The following is a 15,807-nucleotide window of genomic DNA, read 5'->3' on the forward strand; positions in this document are numbered from 1 at the left end:
AACAAGTCCCAGACCAATTAAATCAGAATCTCTGGGGAATGGGACACAAGCATCAGTGTATTTTAAAGCTTCCAAAGTGTTTGTAATGTACAACTGAGGTAGAAAGCCACTGTTTTAAAAGAGAAATATTCTAGGACATAAATACTTAAATATATGCTGCTTTAAAAACAGCACCATGAGAGGCTATAAACATATTCCAGCAGTGTTCAATGCTTTTTTCTTAAGACTCTTTTAAAAACTGCTTTTTGTCACACCGTCACCAAAAATGGTGTTAGGCATATTGATCACCTGCCTTATTCATTATATTTAGCTGTTACTAGAGGTGAAAACACTAGTTTTAGAGTCACAAAGACCAGGATACAAGTCTCAGCTCTATCATTTAATACTTCTATGACTGTGGATAAGTAGCTTAACTTCCCTGAGCTTCCATTTCCTCATCCATAAAAAACAATGTGCATGACATCTGGCACATAAGAGGTAATGTATAAATGGCTCTGCTTATCATTATCAAACCAGACTCGAAGACGTGGAGGCTAGGACTGTATCTTGTTTAAGGTTATATTTTCACAACCTACCACACAGTAGCTACGCAATAATTCTTAATTAAGCTCCTTAAGAATTTTTTAATCTGTCTTTGTAACCCTAATGCCTAGTACAGATTCTGATATACAACAAAAACTTTAAAATGTTTTGAACAAACGAAACAAACTTATTTCAGTAAAGCACAAACCCTCAAGTCTTGCGCCGTAGCAAAGAATTCAGAATAACCAGCATCCGTAGCCAACAGTCCCACAAATTGCATCGCAGGCCGCTGCTGTATAAACAGTTCTACAGCTTCATCAGTGATGCAACTGCCCCCAGAAATGTCCAGTGACACGATGTTAGGCAGAATATCCTTCTGCTGTAGCAAATGAAAAGCTAGATCTGACTTGAGTTGCCTGTGATCAGAAATATCAAGGTGAAGCAGACATTTAAGTTCTCTAATGACTGCGAGAATCTGTGGTTTGGTCATGGTCAGGCATTTTAGATAGTGCATTGTGAGAGATCTGAGTCGATCCTTACAGGTGAGGAGCGCAGAGATGTTAGTGACCAGAGTATTGGAGATATCCAAGCTTTCCAGTCTGGGTAACTGAGAAACATTAGCCAGGTCTTCACTATGAAAACAAACACTGAAAACACTTAAGATGCGAAGACCGGTGAGCTGACCAAAGAACAACAGTCTTGAATTGCGAGGGATGCTTGCTGAGTCCAACAGGAGACATCGGAGGTTTTGCTGGATCCAGCTATTGCTGCAGAGTCCATGTAGGATGTCTGGAATTGAGAGGTCAGTGTGTACTGCAGTAGCATCCAGTTCAATGAGTCTGTGATGGCAGAAGGCTTGTATGAACGCAGCTGTAGATATTTTAGCTTTTTGAATACTGACCAGCTTCAGTTTCATTTGGTTGCCTCGGAAAATGCTTGCCGTTCTATCAGTCAGCTTGCCTATAAGAGAACCAGAACCAGCTTGTAATAACAACTAAATCTCATGCCTTTTCCAGGAGGTGTTATGGCCAAAGAACTTTGACAGATGCTAATAATAACAACAATAATGACCTACATTTACTGCTTACTCTGTGCCAAGCACTGTTCTAAACCCTTTACTCAAATCATCTCATTTACTCTTTACAATAACACCATGACAGAACTATGATTATTACCATCTTATAGCCGAGGAAACTCGAGCTTAAAGAGGTTAAGTAACTTGCTCAGGGTCAAAATGTGTGGCAGAATCAAGAATCAAAACCAGTTTGACTCCACATCCCACAGTTTTAACCACAGCAACCTTGTTCACAGAAAAAAAAAGAACAAAATAAAAAAGGTAGGTAAGTATAGGGTATATAATATGAAAACAGCACTAATGACTACTTTTAACCAAATTAGTGCACAGCCTTTGGTAAGTCACTTACCTCTCTAGGCCTCATTTTCCTCATCTGTAACATGAGTGGGTTATACCAGATTTCATTTAGAAACGATTTACTAAGCATCTTCTATGTGTGAGATCCCATGTTAAGTAATAGGCTCACAAGGTAATTAGACACCTGTGACCATAAAGAATTCAGTCTAGGAAGCATGTCAGGCAAATAAATTATTATAATAACGTATTATATCGAATGGTGATTCATACCAGGAACTGAATTAATACAAATGAGGTTAACATCGGGGAAGGTGTTTAAGATGGAATATCAGTTTCCCAGGGTGAAGGTGAAGGGTGGAAGAACATGCCAAAGACATGGAGGAACAGAACAACAGATTTTTCAGAATGACCCTAAGTAGATCAGTGCTACTGGCCCATAGCGTACAAGGGGAAGCATGGCTGGAAATGAAAATGGAGAGGGAGGTAAAACGCAGATGGGGCCTGTAAACAAAGTAGGTAACTCAGACATTTACCCTATAAACAATAATGAACAACTCAAAATTTTTAAGCAAAAAAAAAATGAATGGTCATCATTATTTTTTTAGAAAGACCAATTATGTGATAATGTAACAAGAATTAGGATGGTATTTGATGGGAGTGAGATGGGGCAAGAGATTATTAATGATTTTAATGATGAGAAATGAAAGTTTAAACTGACAGAACATGGTAGCTGAATGGACTAGGGGAAAGAACTGAGGAAAAAGGTGTATAAGATGGTTCACAAGTTCCCAGTTTGAGTTGGGCTGTGCTACTAAGATAGGAAAAAGGAAACCCCAATATTCAAGGCTTTGAGAAGGAATTTATTACATTTATTCAACAAATATCAAGTGCTCAAGGTATGCAAAGTGCTATGCTACATGCTGAGGATGGTGAATGAGACAGACATGGCTCCTGCCATCTTGGGGTTTATTTACATCCTAGAAGGAGAACACAGATACAAAAGAATATAAAACAAGCAGAATACTACTAACATTAAAAATGTAGTCAGTGTTCTAAAGGAAACAAACAAGACAAGAATATAATATAGGGGTGGGGAAAAGGAGGAGGAGGACAAGAATCTTCTGTCTCTCGGTGAGGTATGAGGAGGCAACATTTAAGCTGAGGCCAAAAGGATATGAAAAGCAAAGGCAGCTGTCATTCCAGACACGAGGAGCTAAAGACCTGATATGGGAAAGAGCTTGGCTTTTTCTGTGAAATGAGAGAAAAGCAGTGTGGCTGAAGCATAGTTGGTGAAGGGGATACCAGCATCTGACAGGTTAGAGACAGAGGCAAGAGTCAGACCTTACAGGCCAGGGTAAATAATTGGCATTTTCTCCTAAGTACAAGGAGAAGCCTTTAAAGAGTGGCAGAGGTGTAGACAGATCTGATTAAGGTATAAGAGGACTGCTCTCTGCCGTGTGGCAGAGCTTGGCGAGGAGCAGAATTGGAGGTAAGGAAACCATTTGGGAGACCAGGGGAGAAGTAAGAGAAAGGTGTCAATGACAGGGGCTAGGAGGAAAAGAACGTTTTAGATGTGTATTTTGAAGACAGAAAATGTGTCAACAGAATCAAGGGTAGAGGGAGGAAGAATGAAAAATGACTCCTAAGTCACTGAACAACTAGGAAGATTTTGAGATGGGAGGAAATGGCAGTGTAGCAGATGCTGTCATGTGACACCAGATCACATTTAGAGATAAAGGACTTACTGCTTGAGCTGCTGGGAATGCCACCAACTGACAGCCCTCATCTATGGGGACTGCATCAGCTGAAAAGAACTGCTTCACCCGTGGTCATACCACTTCCCCATGGAAACCCATATCCCAAGACTGTGTTGGGAGGTATAAAGATCCAGCCCTCACGCCCTAATGCAACACAGATCTGAGTAGTTATTCCACCTTCAGGACTTCCCATAAGATCAGCCAAGGTCTTCTCAGTTCTACATATTTTAAATCTAAAAGACTGAAGCATAAACATTTGGAATTAATCAGCATAGAGACAGTATTTAAAACCATGGGAATGGATGACATGAGAATGTAAGAAGAAAAGGAACAAGGACCAAGTACCAAAAAGCATCTACATTTAAGATCAAATAGCAGAATGAGGAATAATAGCCATGATAATAACTAACCGTTTTTGAATGTTCTGAACATTTTAGATATACTAACTCCCTGAATCCTCATAAAACCCAATGAAGTATGTATTATTATTAGTCATACTTTACAGATGAGATGAGGCATAAGGAACTTAAGTAACTGGCCCATGGAAATGGTGGCAAACCCAAACAGTCTGGCACCAAAGCCAGAACTCTTACCCTTTCTGTACTACCCTTCAAGAGAAGCTAGATGAGCAGACAGATAAGCAGCAGCCACTGAGGTAGAAGAAAACCAAAAGAATATGATGATTCAGCAGCCCAGAGAAGAGTTATAAGATATGTAAGAGGTATCCTGGATATGTGGCTCTGGAGCTTAGAATAAAGACCTGCACTGGAAACTCTGGGAAATTCAAGTAGAAGTGGTAGCTAAACCAAACAAAATTACCCAGGTAGTGTACAAAGTGAGAAGGGTACCCAAGACAGAAACTTGAGGAACATAAAACATTTAACGTATATACAGAGAAACAGAGGCATACAAACAAAATTGTGGAATAGTAACCAAGGATAAAATTAAAAAACAAAAAAACAAAGTACTCTAAGCCAGGGAAGTTGAGAGTAATAAACATTGTCATACATACAAGAACCCCTGATGATTTAATAAATCTAGGAGGGTAACAATCATCTATGGCCACCAAAAGTGAAAAACAACCAGGCAATCAGACTTTATTAACACCCTTAAGAAGGACAGGGCACTACCAAACATCAAACCTGAATCTGATCAAGCCTCTACCTCTAATTTCCAATTTATAGGAATTACAAGGATCAGAGAAACATGTCAAATCATTGCAGTCAAACAATGGTAAAGTCCAGATTGTAGGACACTTTACAAAACAAATGACCAGTTTCTTTAAAAAAAAAGAAAATAACTGGAAAATCCCAAAATACATGGAGATTAAACAACACACTTCTAAATAACATGAGTCAAAGAAAAAATGTGAAGAGAAACTGAAAAATATTTTGAATTAAATGAAAATGAAAACACAACTTATCAAAATCTATGGGATGCAGCAAAGGCAGTGCTTAGAGGGAAAGTTATAGCCCTGAATGCATATATTAGAAAAGAAAGATCTAAAATCAATAATCTAAGTTCCCATTTTAGGAAACTAGAAAAAGAAGAGGAAATTAAATTCAAAGTAAGCAGAAAAAAAGAAATAAGAATTAGAGCAGAGGGAGTAACATCAGCAACATGGCAGAGTGAAACACTACCGTGGTCTCTCCCCTTCAATCTACAACCAATAAAACATCCATCCACAATGCACATATAAACAGCTCATACAACTCAATATCAAAAAAACAAACAACTCGATTTAAAAATGGGCAAAGACCTGAAAAGACATTTCTCCAAAGACATGCATATGCCCAACAGGCATATGAAAAGATGCTCAACATCCCTAATTACCAGGTAAATGCAAATGAAAACCACAATGAGATGTCATCTCATACCTGTCAGAATGGCTATCATCAAAAAGAACACAAATAACAAATGTTGGCAAGAATGTGAAGAAAAGGGAACGCTCATATGCTGTTGGGTGGGAATGTAAATTGGTACAGCTACTGTGGAAAACATCATGGAGGTTTCTCAAAAAAACTGAACTACCATATGACCAGCAATTCCACTCCTGGGTATATATCCGAAGAAAAAATGAAAACACTAATCTGAAAAGATACATACATCCCAATGTTCATAGCAGCACTATTTACAACTACCAAGATACAGAAGCAGGGCTTCCCTGGCGGTGCAGTGGTGAAGAATCCGCCTGCCAATGCAGGGGACATGGGTTCGAGCCCTGGTCCAGGAAGATCTCACATGCTGTGGAGCAACTAAGCCCGTGCACCACAACGACTGAGTCTTCACTCTAGAGACCACGAGCCACAACTACTGAAGCCCACGCGCCTAGAGCCTGTGCTCCACAACGAGAAGCCACCACAATGGGAAGCCCATGCACTGCAACAAAGAGTAGCTCCTGCTCTATGCAACCAGAGAAAGCCTGCGCGCAACAACGAACACCCAACACAGCCAAAAATAAATAAATTAAATTAAAAAAAAAAAAAAGACATGGAAGCAACCAAAGTGTCCATCAACAGATGAATGGATACCAGCCTTACAACAAATGTTAAATGAACTTCTCTAGGCGGGAAACACAAGAGAAAAAGACCTACAAAAACAAACCCAAAATAATTAAGAAAATGGCAACAGGAACATACATAAAGATGAATGGATAAAGAAGGTGTGTATATGTATGTGTATGTGTGTGTGTGTGTGTGTGTGTGTGTGTATATAACATTTACATTTATATTACATTTTTATATATAATTTTTAAATTTATATATTTTATATATTTATATTTATATAAAATGGAATATCACTCAGCCATAAAAGAGAACAAAATTTGCCCATTTGCAGCAACATGGATGGATTCAGAAAGCATGATGCTAAGTGAAATAAGTCAGACAAAGAAAGAAAGACAAATACTGTATGATATCACTTACATGTGGAACTTAAAAAAAATACAACAAACTAGTGAATATAACAGAAAAGAAGAAGACACACAGATATAGAGAACAAACTAGTGATTACCAGTGTGTGTATGTGGGCAATAATAGAGGTAGGGGACTGGGAAGTACAAACTACTGGTGTAAGAAAGGCTACAAAGATGTACTGTACAACACAGTAAATATAGCCAATATTCTGTAATAACTGTAAATGGAACCTTTAAAAATTATATACAAATTTGAAAATTAAAAAAATAAAGAGGATGAATGATGTACCAAAAAAACCCTATTATCAAAATGGCAAGAAATAAGTACTGGCAAGGATGTGGGAACCCTCATATACTGTTAGTGGGAATGTAGATTGGTGCAGTCACTATGGAAAACAGTATGGAGAGTCCCACAAAATTACAAATAAAACTGCCATATAATCTAGCTATCCCACTTCTGGGTAGTTATCCAAAGAATACAAAAACATTAATTCAAAAAGATACATGCACCCCTATGGTCATTGCAGCATTGTTTACAATAACAAAGATATGGAAACAATCTAAGTGCCCATCCACAGATGAATGGATAAAGAAGATGCAGAATATATACAATGGAATACTACTCAGCCATTAAAAAAAATGAAATCTTAGCATTTCTGACAACATGGATAGACCTTGACGGTATTATGCTCAGTGAAATTAGTCAGACAGAGAAAGACAAATACTATATAATTTCACTCTTATGTGGAATATAAACAAACAAAATATGAAAAACTAAACCAAACAGAAACATGTAGATAGAAAAAACAGAGTAGTGTTTATCAGACAGGAAGAAGTGGAGGGGAGGGCAAAACAGGTAAAGGGGATCAACTGTATGGTGACAGAGGAAACTAAATTTTTGGTGGTGGGTACACCGTATTTCTATACAGAAGTAGAAATATATTCTGTACATGTAAAACTAATAATGTTATAAACCAACGTTACCTCAGATCAATAAAGGAAAATCAATAAAACCATAAGCTGGTTCTTTGACAAGACCAGTAAAATCAGTAAGACTCTAGCCAGACTAAAATAAAGAGACAAATTACTAATATCAGAAATGAGAGAAAGGACATCACTACAGATCTCATGGACATTAAAAGGATATGATGGGCTTCCCTGGTGGTGCAGTGGTTGAGAGTCCGCCTGCGGATGCAAGGGACACGGGTTCGTGCCCTGGTCCAGGAAGATCCCACATGCTGCGGAGCGGCTGGGCCCGTGAGCCATGGCCGCTGAGCCTGCGCGTCTGGAGCCTGTACTCCACAAGGGGAGAGGCCACAACAGTGAGAGGCCCGCGTACCACAAAAAAGAGGATATGATGGGCTTCCCTGGTGCAGTGGTTGAAAAGCCGCCTGCCAATGCAGGGGACATGGGTTCGAGCCCTGGTCTGGGAAGATCCCACATGCCACGGAGCAGCTAAGCCTGTGCGCCACAACTACTAAGCCTGCACTCTAGGGCCCGCGTGCCTCAACTACTAAGCCCATGCGCCACAACTACTGAGCTTGCACTCTAGAGCCCATGAGCCACAACTACTGAGCCCGCATGCCACAGCTATTGAAGCCTGCGCGCTTGGAGCCCGTGCTCCGCAACAAGAGACACCACTGCAATGAGAAGCCCGTGTACCGCAACAAAGACCCAATGCAGCCAAAAATAAATAAATTTATTAATTTTTTAAAAGAAGGATATGAAAGGAATACTATGAACAGCTCTATGCCCACAAGTTTGATAACCTAAATTAAATGGACCAAATCCTTGAAAGGCACAATCTGCCAAAACTCACACAAAAAGTAATAGACAATGTGAATGGATCTGTATCTATTAAAGAAATTGAATCAATAATTAATAACCTTCCAAAACAAAAAGCACCTGGATGGGTTCACTGGTGAATTCTACCAGGCATTTAAGGAAGAAATTGTACCAGTTCTCTACAATTTCTTTCAGAGCATAGTAGCACAGTGGATACCTCCTAACTCATTCTTTGAGGCCAGCATTACCCTAACGCCAGAACAACAGAGCACCTGGGACTTTCCTGGTGGAACAGTGGATAAGACTCCACACTCCCAATGCAGGGGGCCCGGGTTCAATCCCTGGTCAGGGGACTAGATCCCACATGCATGCTGCAACTAAGAGTTTGCAAGCCACAACTAAGGAGTCTGCATGCTGCAACTAACGAGCCTGCTGCTGCAACTAAGACCTGGTGCAACCAAATAAATAAAAAATAAAATAAAAATAAAAAACAAACCACAGAGCTACTATGAAAGACAACTATAGACCAATATCTCTCATGAACACAGATGCAAAAATCCTCAACAACAACAAAAAAACCTCAACAAAATATTAGCAAATCAAATCCAACAATGTATTTTTTCTTGGGGTGGGGGGGCTGCATTGGGTCTTCGTTGCTGCACACGGGCTTTCTCTAGTTGCAGCGAGCAGGGGCTGCTCTTCATTGCAGTGCGCGGGCTTCTCATTGCAGTGGCTTCTCCTGTTGCAGAGCACAGGCTCTAGGCACGCAGGCTTCAGTAGTTGTGGCAAGAGGGCTAAGTAGTTGTGGCTCATGGGCTCTAGAGCATGGGCTCAGTAGTTGTGGTGCACAGGCTTAGCTGTTCTGTGGCATGTGGGATCTTCCCAGACCAGGGCTCGAACCCGTGTCCCCTGCATTGGCAGACAGATTCTTAACCACTGTGCCACCAGGGAAGTCCCAACAATGTATTTTAAAAGTACATGTATATCCTATTTAGCATGAACAACAAAAAGGATTAAAAAACTATTTTCTATACAGAAAAACTACAAAAGATTGACAGTGAAATAGAAGATTAAAACAATTATAAACCAACTAGATCTAACAGAAATCTACAGAACAACTCACCCAATAATGGCAGAATATATATTCTTCTCAAATGCACTTGGAACAGTCTCCAAAATAGAGCATATATTGGGCCAAAAAACAAATCTCAATAAATTTTATTTTATTTATTTATTTATTTATTTATTTTGCGGTACGCGGGCCTCTCACTGTTGTGGCCCCTCCTGTTGCAGAGCATAGGCTCCGGACACGCAGGCTCAGCGGCCATGGCTCACGGGCCCAGCTGCTCCGCGGCATGTGGGATCCTCCCAGACCGGGGCACGAACCCGTGTCCCCTGCATCGGCAGGCGGACTCTCAACCACTGCGCCACCAGGGAAGCCCTCAATAAATTTTTTAAAACTGAAATAAAACAAAGTATGTTCTCAAAGTACAGTTAAGTGAATTTAAAAATCAATAACAAAGAAATCTGGAAATTCAAAAGTATTTGGAAATTAAACAATATATTCCTCAAAACCCAGTGGGTCAAAGAAGAAATCAAAAGGGAAAAATCAGAAAATAATTTGAGATGAATGAAAAATAAAGACAACATACAAAAACTTACAGGATGCAGCTAAAGCAGTGCTTGAAGGAAATTTATAGCTCTAATTGCATATATTTAAAAAAGAAGCTCTCAAATCAATAACCTAAACTTCTACCTTAAGACACAGGAAAAAGAAAAGCAAACCAAACACAAAATGAGCAGGAGGAAGGAAATAATAAAAATTATAATGAGAATTAATGAAATGGAGGACAGAAAAGAAAGTAAAAAAAAAAAAAAAAAAATCAATGAAATCAAAAGATGGTTTTTGAAAAGATCAACAAAATTGACAAAACTTAGCTCTACTGACCAAGAAAAAAAGAGAACTCAAATTTCTAGAATGAGAATTGAAAGGAACAGAACTACTGACCTTGCAGAAATAAAATGAATTGTAAAGAAATATCATTAACAGACTGTATGCTGATAAATCAGATAATTTAAATAAAATGGATAAGTTCACAGAATAACACAAACTACCAAAGCTACTGAAGAAGAAACAGACAATATGAATAGACCTATAACAAGTAAATAGATTGAATTCATCATCAAAAAACTATCCACATAAAGAGGCCAAGAGGGCTTCACTGTTGAATTCTACCAAACATTTAAAGAAGAATACATACCAATTCTTCACAAACTCCTCTAAAAAAAAAAGAGAGAACACCTCCCAATTCATTGAGGCCAGTTTTATCCTGATGCCAAAAATCCATATAAAGACATCACAAGAACAGAATATCACAGACCAAAATCCTTTTAAATTATGGATGCAAAAATCTTCATCAAATTACCAGCAAACTGAATCTAGTAATAAACAAAAAGATTTATACAATGTGACCAAGTGGGATTTATCCTAGAAAAGCATGGATTAACATCCAAAAGCAAATTAATGTAATACACATTAAAAGAATAAAAAACAAAACCCACGTGAACATTTCAACAAATGCAGAAAAAGCCAACACCTTCTTCCTGGTGAATACATTCAACAAACTAAAATAGAAGGGAACCTCCTCAGCTTGTTAAGGGCAATTATAAAAAACCCAAAGCTAAAATCACTCTTAATGGTAAAAGACTAGATGCTTTCCCCCTAAGATCAGGAAAAGAAAAGGGTGAATGTTTCAATACTTCAACTTTGTATTGGAGGTTCTAGCCAGGGAAGTTGGACAAGAAAATCAAATAAAAGGCATCCAAATTGGAAAGGAAGAAGTAAAACCATTTCCATTTGCAGATGACATGATCTTGTATACAGAAAATTCTAAGAAATCCTTTAAACTATTAGAACACATAAATCAATTCAGCAAGTTTCCAGGGTATATGATTAACATAAAAAATCAATTGTAGGAAAAAAAAAAAATCAATTGTAGGGACTTCCCTGGTGGTCCAGAGGTTAAGACTCCGTGCTTTCAATGCAGGGGGCACGGGTTTGATCCCTGGATGGGGAACTAAGATCCTACATGCCGCATGGCACAGCCTAATAAAAATTTTAAAAATAATTTTTAAAAAATCAATTGTATTTCTGTACACTAAAAATGAACAATCCAAAAATGAAATTAAGAAAGCAACTGTGTAACTGCATCAAGAATAAAATACTTAGAAATAAATTTAACAAAGATGTAAACTTATACCCATAAATGAGAAAACATTGTTGAAATAAATTAAAGATCTATTTTAAATAAATAGAAAGCTCTCCCATGCTCATGTATTAAGGATTTCAGATTGTTAAGATGGTAAAACATTGGTGAAAATAACTAAAGATGATCTAAATAAATAGAAAGACATCATATTCATGGATCAGAAGACTTAATGCTGTTAGGATGGCAATAATCCCCAAATTGATAATACGTATTTGATGCAATTCCTATTCAAATCCCAGCTGGACTGTTTGTAGAAATTGACAAGTCAATTCTCAAATTCACATGGAAATATCAGGAACCCAGAATAACCAAAACAATCCTGAAAAAGGTGAACAAAGTTGGAAGACTCACACTTAACAATTTCAAAACTCACTACAAAGCAAACAGTAATCAAGCTACTTGGTACTGACATAAGGATAGACACATTGATCAATGGAATAGAATTGAGAGTACAAAAATAAACCCATACATCTATGGTCAACTGATTTTCAACAAGGATGCCAAGACTATTCAACACAAAAAAAGAACAGCCTTTTTAACAAATAGTGCTGGGACAACTGTATAGCCACATGCAAAATAATGAAGCTGGACCCTTACACCTCATGCCAAAAATTATTTCAAAATGGACCAAAGTACTAAACATAAGAGTGAAAGCAATGAAACTCTTAAAAGAAAATATAGGTGTAAAATCTTTAGGACTTCACACTGGCTTTGGCAATGGATTCTTAGATATGATACCAAAAGCATAAGCAACAAAAGATAAATTGGACTTCATCAAAATTAAAAACTTTTGTGAGTAAAAGGACACTATCAACAAAGTGAAAAGACAATCTATAGAATGGGAGAAAATAACTGCAAACCATGTTTGATGAGGGACATATCTTACAACTCAATAATAAAAGACAAATAACCTAATAAGAAATAGGCAAAAAATCTGAATAGAGCCTTCTCCAAAGAGAATAAACAAACGACCATCAAGGCCATGAAAAAATGCTCAATATAATTAGTCACTAGGGAAATGCAAATCAAAATCACAATAGATGCCACTTCACAGCCACCAGGATGGCTATCAAAAAGTCAGATAACAAGTTTTGGTGAGAATGTGGAGAAATGTGAACTCTTGTAACACTGCTGGTGGGAACATAAAATGGTGCAGCCACTTTGGAAAAGAGTTTGGAAGTTCCTCAGAAAGTTAAACACAGCAATTCCACTCCTGGGTATACACCCAAACCCAGCATTTCCATTTTATCCAGCAATTAATCCAGCAATTCCACTCCTGGGTATACACACAAAAGAAATAAAAACATATGCCCACACACAATTGTGTACACTAATGTTTATAGTAGCATTATTTATAATAGCCAAAATGTAAAAACAACCCAATGTTCATCAACTGAGAAATGAATAAAAAGGGGTATATCAATACAGTGGAATATTATGCAGCCATAAAAATTCAGTCGTGATTGATGTTACACCATGGATGAACCTTGACAATACTATGTTGAGTGAAAGAAGCCAGACACAAGAGGCCACATGTTGAATGATTCCATTTATATTAAATGTTCAGAAAAGGCAAATCCGTACAGGTAGAAAGTAGATTATGACTGCTTAAAATTAGGGTGGAATGGATAAGGAATATACTAAAAAAATAAAAAATAAAAAAAATAACTGAATTGTATACTTTAAATGGATGAATTATACAGTACGTGAATTTTATCTCAATAATGTGTTACCCCCAAAAATTTTTCATTAAGAAAAAACTGTCACATCGCAAATTAAACATAGCTCTTTGAAAGCCCCACTACAATAGGAGGTAAAGGAAAAAAATTTAAAGGTTCATATTCACAAAGAAAAGAATGGGAGATGAGACTATAGCAACAGCAGGGCAAGCCTAGATGCAAGACAATTTCCATCAAGGGATCCCAGAAAGATTCAGAGAATCAACCTCCACACAAATAAAATGGGAATAACTTCTATATTTCTCACGGGTTGTTGTGAGGAGCAAAACAGGAATTATATGTGAAAGTGCTTTTCAAATAGTAAAGTGCTATAAAAGTACACTATAAAGGTGCCTTATCATTACCTTGCCAAGTCATGACCCCAACGAATTGATCAGCTAATTCCTGAGGGAAACTCCAATGCTCCGGAAGACAAAGTGTTCCATCAGATCTTTCAGAACACAATTTCTCCAGGTTAGCAACCAGGACGTTCAGGCAGATGTTGACCAAAGAGTAGGGAGACGCCTCCTCCTAGCAAACAAATCCCCAAAGAAATTTGTTAGAACACATCTATAAAAATACAACATAAAAGTGGTCATGCCATACATCAAACTACTTAATGAGGATATCTTAAGATACATTTTCCTCACTCTAATGATTTATATGTAATGAAACTACCTTATTCCAACTATTAACTGAATGGAAGACTTCTATCTGTTGTAGTTTCTGTTGTATCTTTAAAAAAATTAAGTTCTCTCAACCCTTCACTTATCTCCTGTTCTGTGCCAGCCACTGAAAATACAGGGATGAGTAAGATATAGTTCTAATCCTTTTGGAGCTAACAGTTTAGTGTGGAATACATCCAATAAATCTGACAATTTCATACAACATAAGGGACTAATCAAGCAGAAATCACATGGTCATTCATTCAACAAATATTTATTGAATGATTACTACATGCCAGAGGATAAGAAGGCCTGCCTATTCCCACCCTCATAAGCGTTCACACTGTAAAAGGCTGCTATACCCAGGAGGTTGTAGAAGAATTAGAACTGACAGATGTAAGACATCTTCTCTAAGAGACTAGCATTTGTTCATTCTACAAATATTTGAGGGACTTCCTGGTGGTCCAGTGGCTAGGACTCCATGCTCCCAATGCAGGGGCCCTGGGTTCGATCCCTGGTCAGGGAACTAGATCCCACATGCCTCAACTAAGAGTTCGCATGTTGCAACTACAGATCCCACATGCCGCAACCACGACCCAGTGCAGCCAAATAAATAAATAAATAAATAAATTTTTTAAAATATATATTTGAAAGGTATGGCACTCAGACATGAAGAGAGAGTGATTAGCCAGAGATTGCACTTTTGTCAAAGGTTTCAACATGCAATACATTCACTGACCTCCACCTCACTTTTAACTGATTAAATTCCCTCCATAGTCCGAAGTATAAATTACTCCTTTACAGATATCCTCAACTCCTTGTTCCCTCTCCTCCATTACACTCTAAGACATTCTCCTGGAAGAACTTCACTATTCACCTTTTTTATGGCAACACCCAGCAGCTAATCATCTATGAAGAGGGGAAGAGGGGACTTCCCTGGCGGTCCAGTGGTAAAGAATCCACCTTACAATGCAGGAGACCTGGGTTTGATCCCTGGTCGGGGAACTAAGATTCCACATGCCACGGGGCAATTAAGCCCATGCGCCACAACTACTGAGCTCGCGCACCTCAACTAGAGCCCACGTATCCCAAACTACAGAGCTCACGTGCCCCAAACTACAGAGCCCACACACCCTGGAACCTGCAGGCCACAACTAGATAGAAGCCCGTGCACCACAATGAAAGATCCCACATGCCTCAATGAAGACCCTGCATGCCACAACTAAGACTCAACACAGCCAAAAATAAATAAATAAATATTTTTTTAAAAAGAAGAAGAGGGGAAGAGTCACACAACATAGTATGTCATGGAAAATTCATAAACATTAACTTCAAATGAGCCCTCAGTAGCTGGAAATCCTTCAAGGTCTCTTTAGACAGGGCACTTTCTCACCATCAGGCAAGAATTATTTCATGCCTTCTACTTGTTCCTCAAACCCATTTCATGCTGGTAACAGAATCTGACTCACTTCAGTGAGAAAAACGAAGCCACCTCACCATCAAATTTAGTTCAGAACTGCATGCATCTTTTCCTTGGTCTCCTCTTATACGGAAAACATGTACCTCCTTGCAAAGACCAACACTTCCACGTGTGCTGGCTGGATTTCATCCCTCCTGCCTTGGCCCCTCCTTGTTATTTCTTCATTCATGCACATCTTCAAACTCTCCTTCTCAAATGGATCATTCTTTTTTTTTTTGGCCAGGCCACACAGCTTGCGGGATCTTAGTTCCCTGAGCAGGGACTGAACCTGAGTCCAGGCAGTGAAAGTACCAAGTCCTAACCTCTGGACCACCAGGGAATTCCC

The 15,807-nt window shown here is 38.4% G+C and overlaps 1 protein-coding gene across 1 annotated transcript in view; it reads right to left on the bottom strand.

The window, feature by feature from the left end:
• The window catches only part of ZYG11A (zyg-11 family member A, cell cycle regulator), a 58,295-nt gene that overhangs the window by 29,559 nt on the left and 12,929 nt on the right, over positions 1-15,807 (bottom strand). The window contains 2 exon segments of the mRNA XM_022575706.3: positions 731-1,482; positions 13,703-13,868. Of these exon segments, the coding sequence (XP_022431414.2) occupies positions 731-1,482; positions 13,703-13,868 (918 nt within the window).

Source organism: Delphinapterus leucas, chromosome 1, assembly GCF_059928025.1.
Source record: "Delphinapterus leucas isolate spDelLeu-1000000601 "Yukka" chromosome 1, BTC_Dleu_Yukka2, whole genome shotgun sequence".
Lineage (NCBI taxonomy): Eukaryota > Metazoa > Chordata > Mammalia > Artiodactyla > Monodontidae > Delphinapterus > Delphinapterus leucas.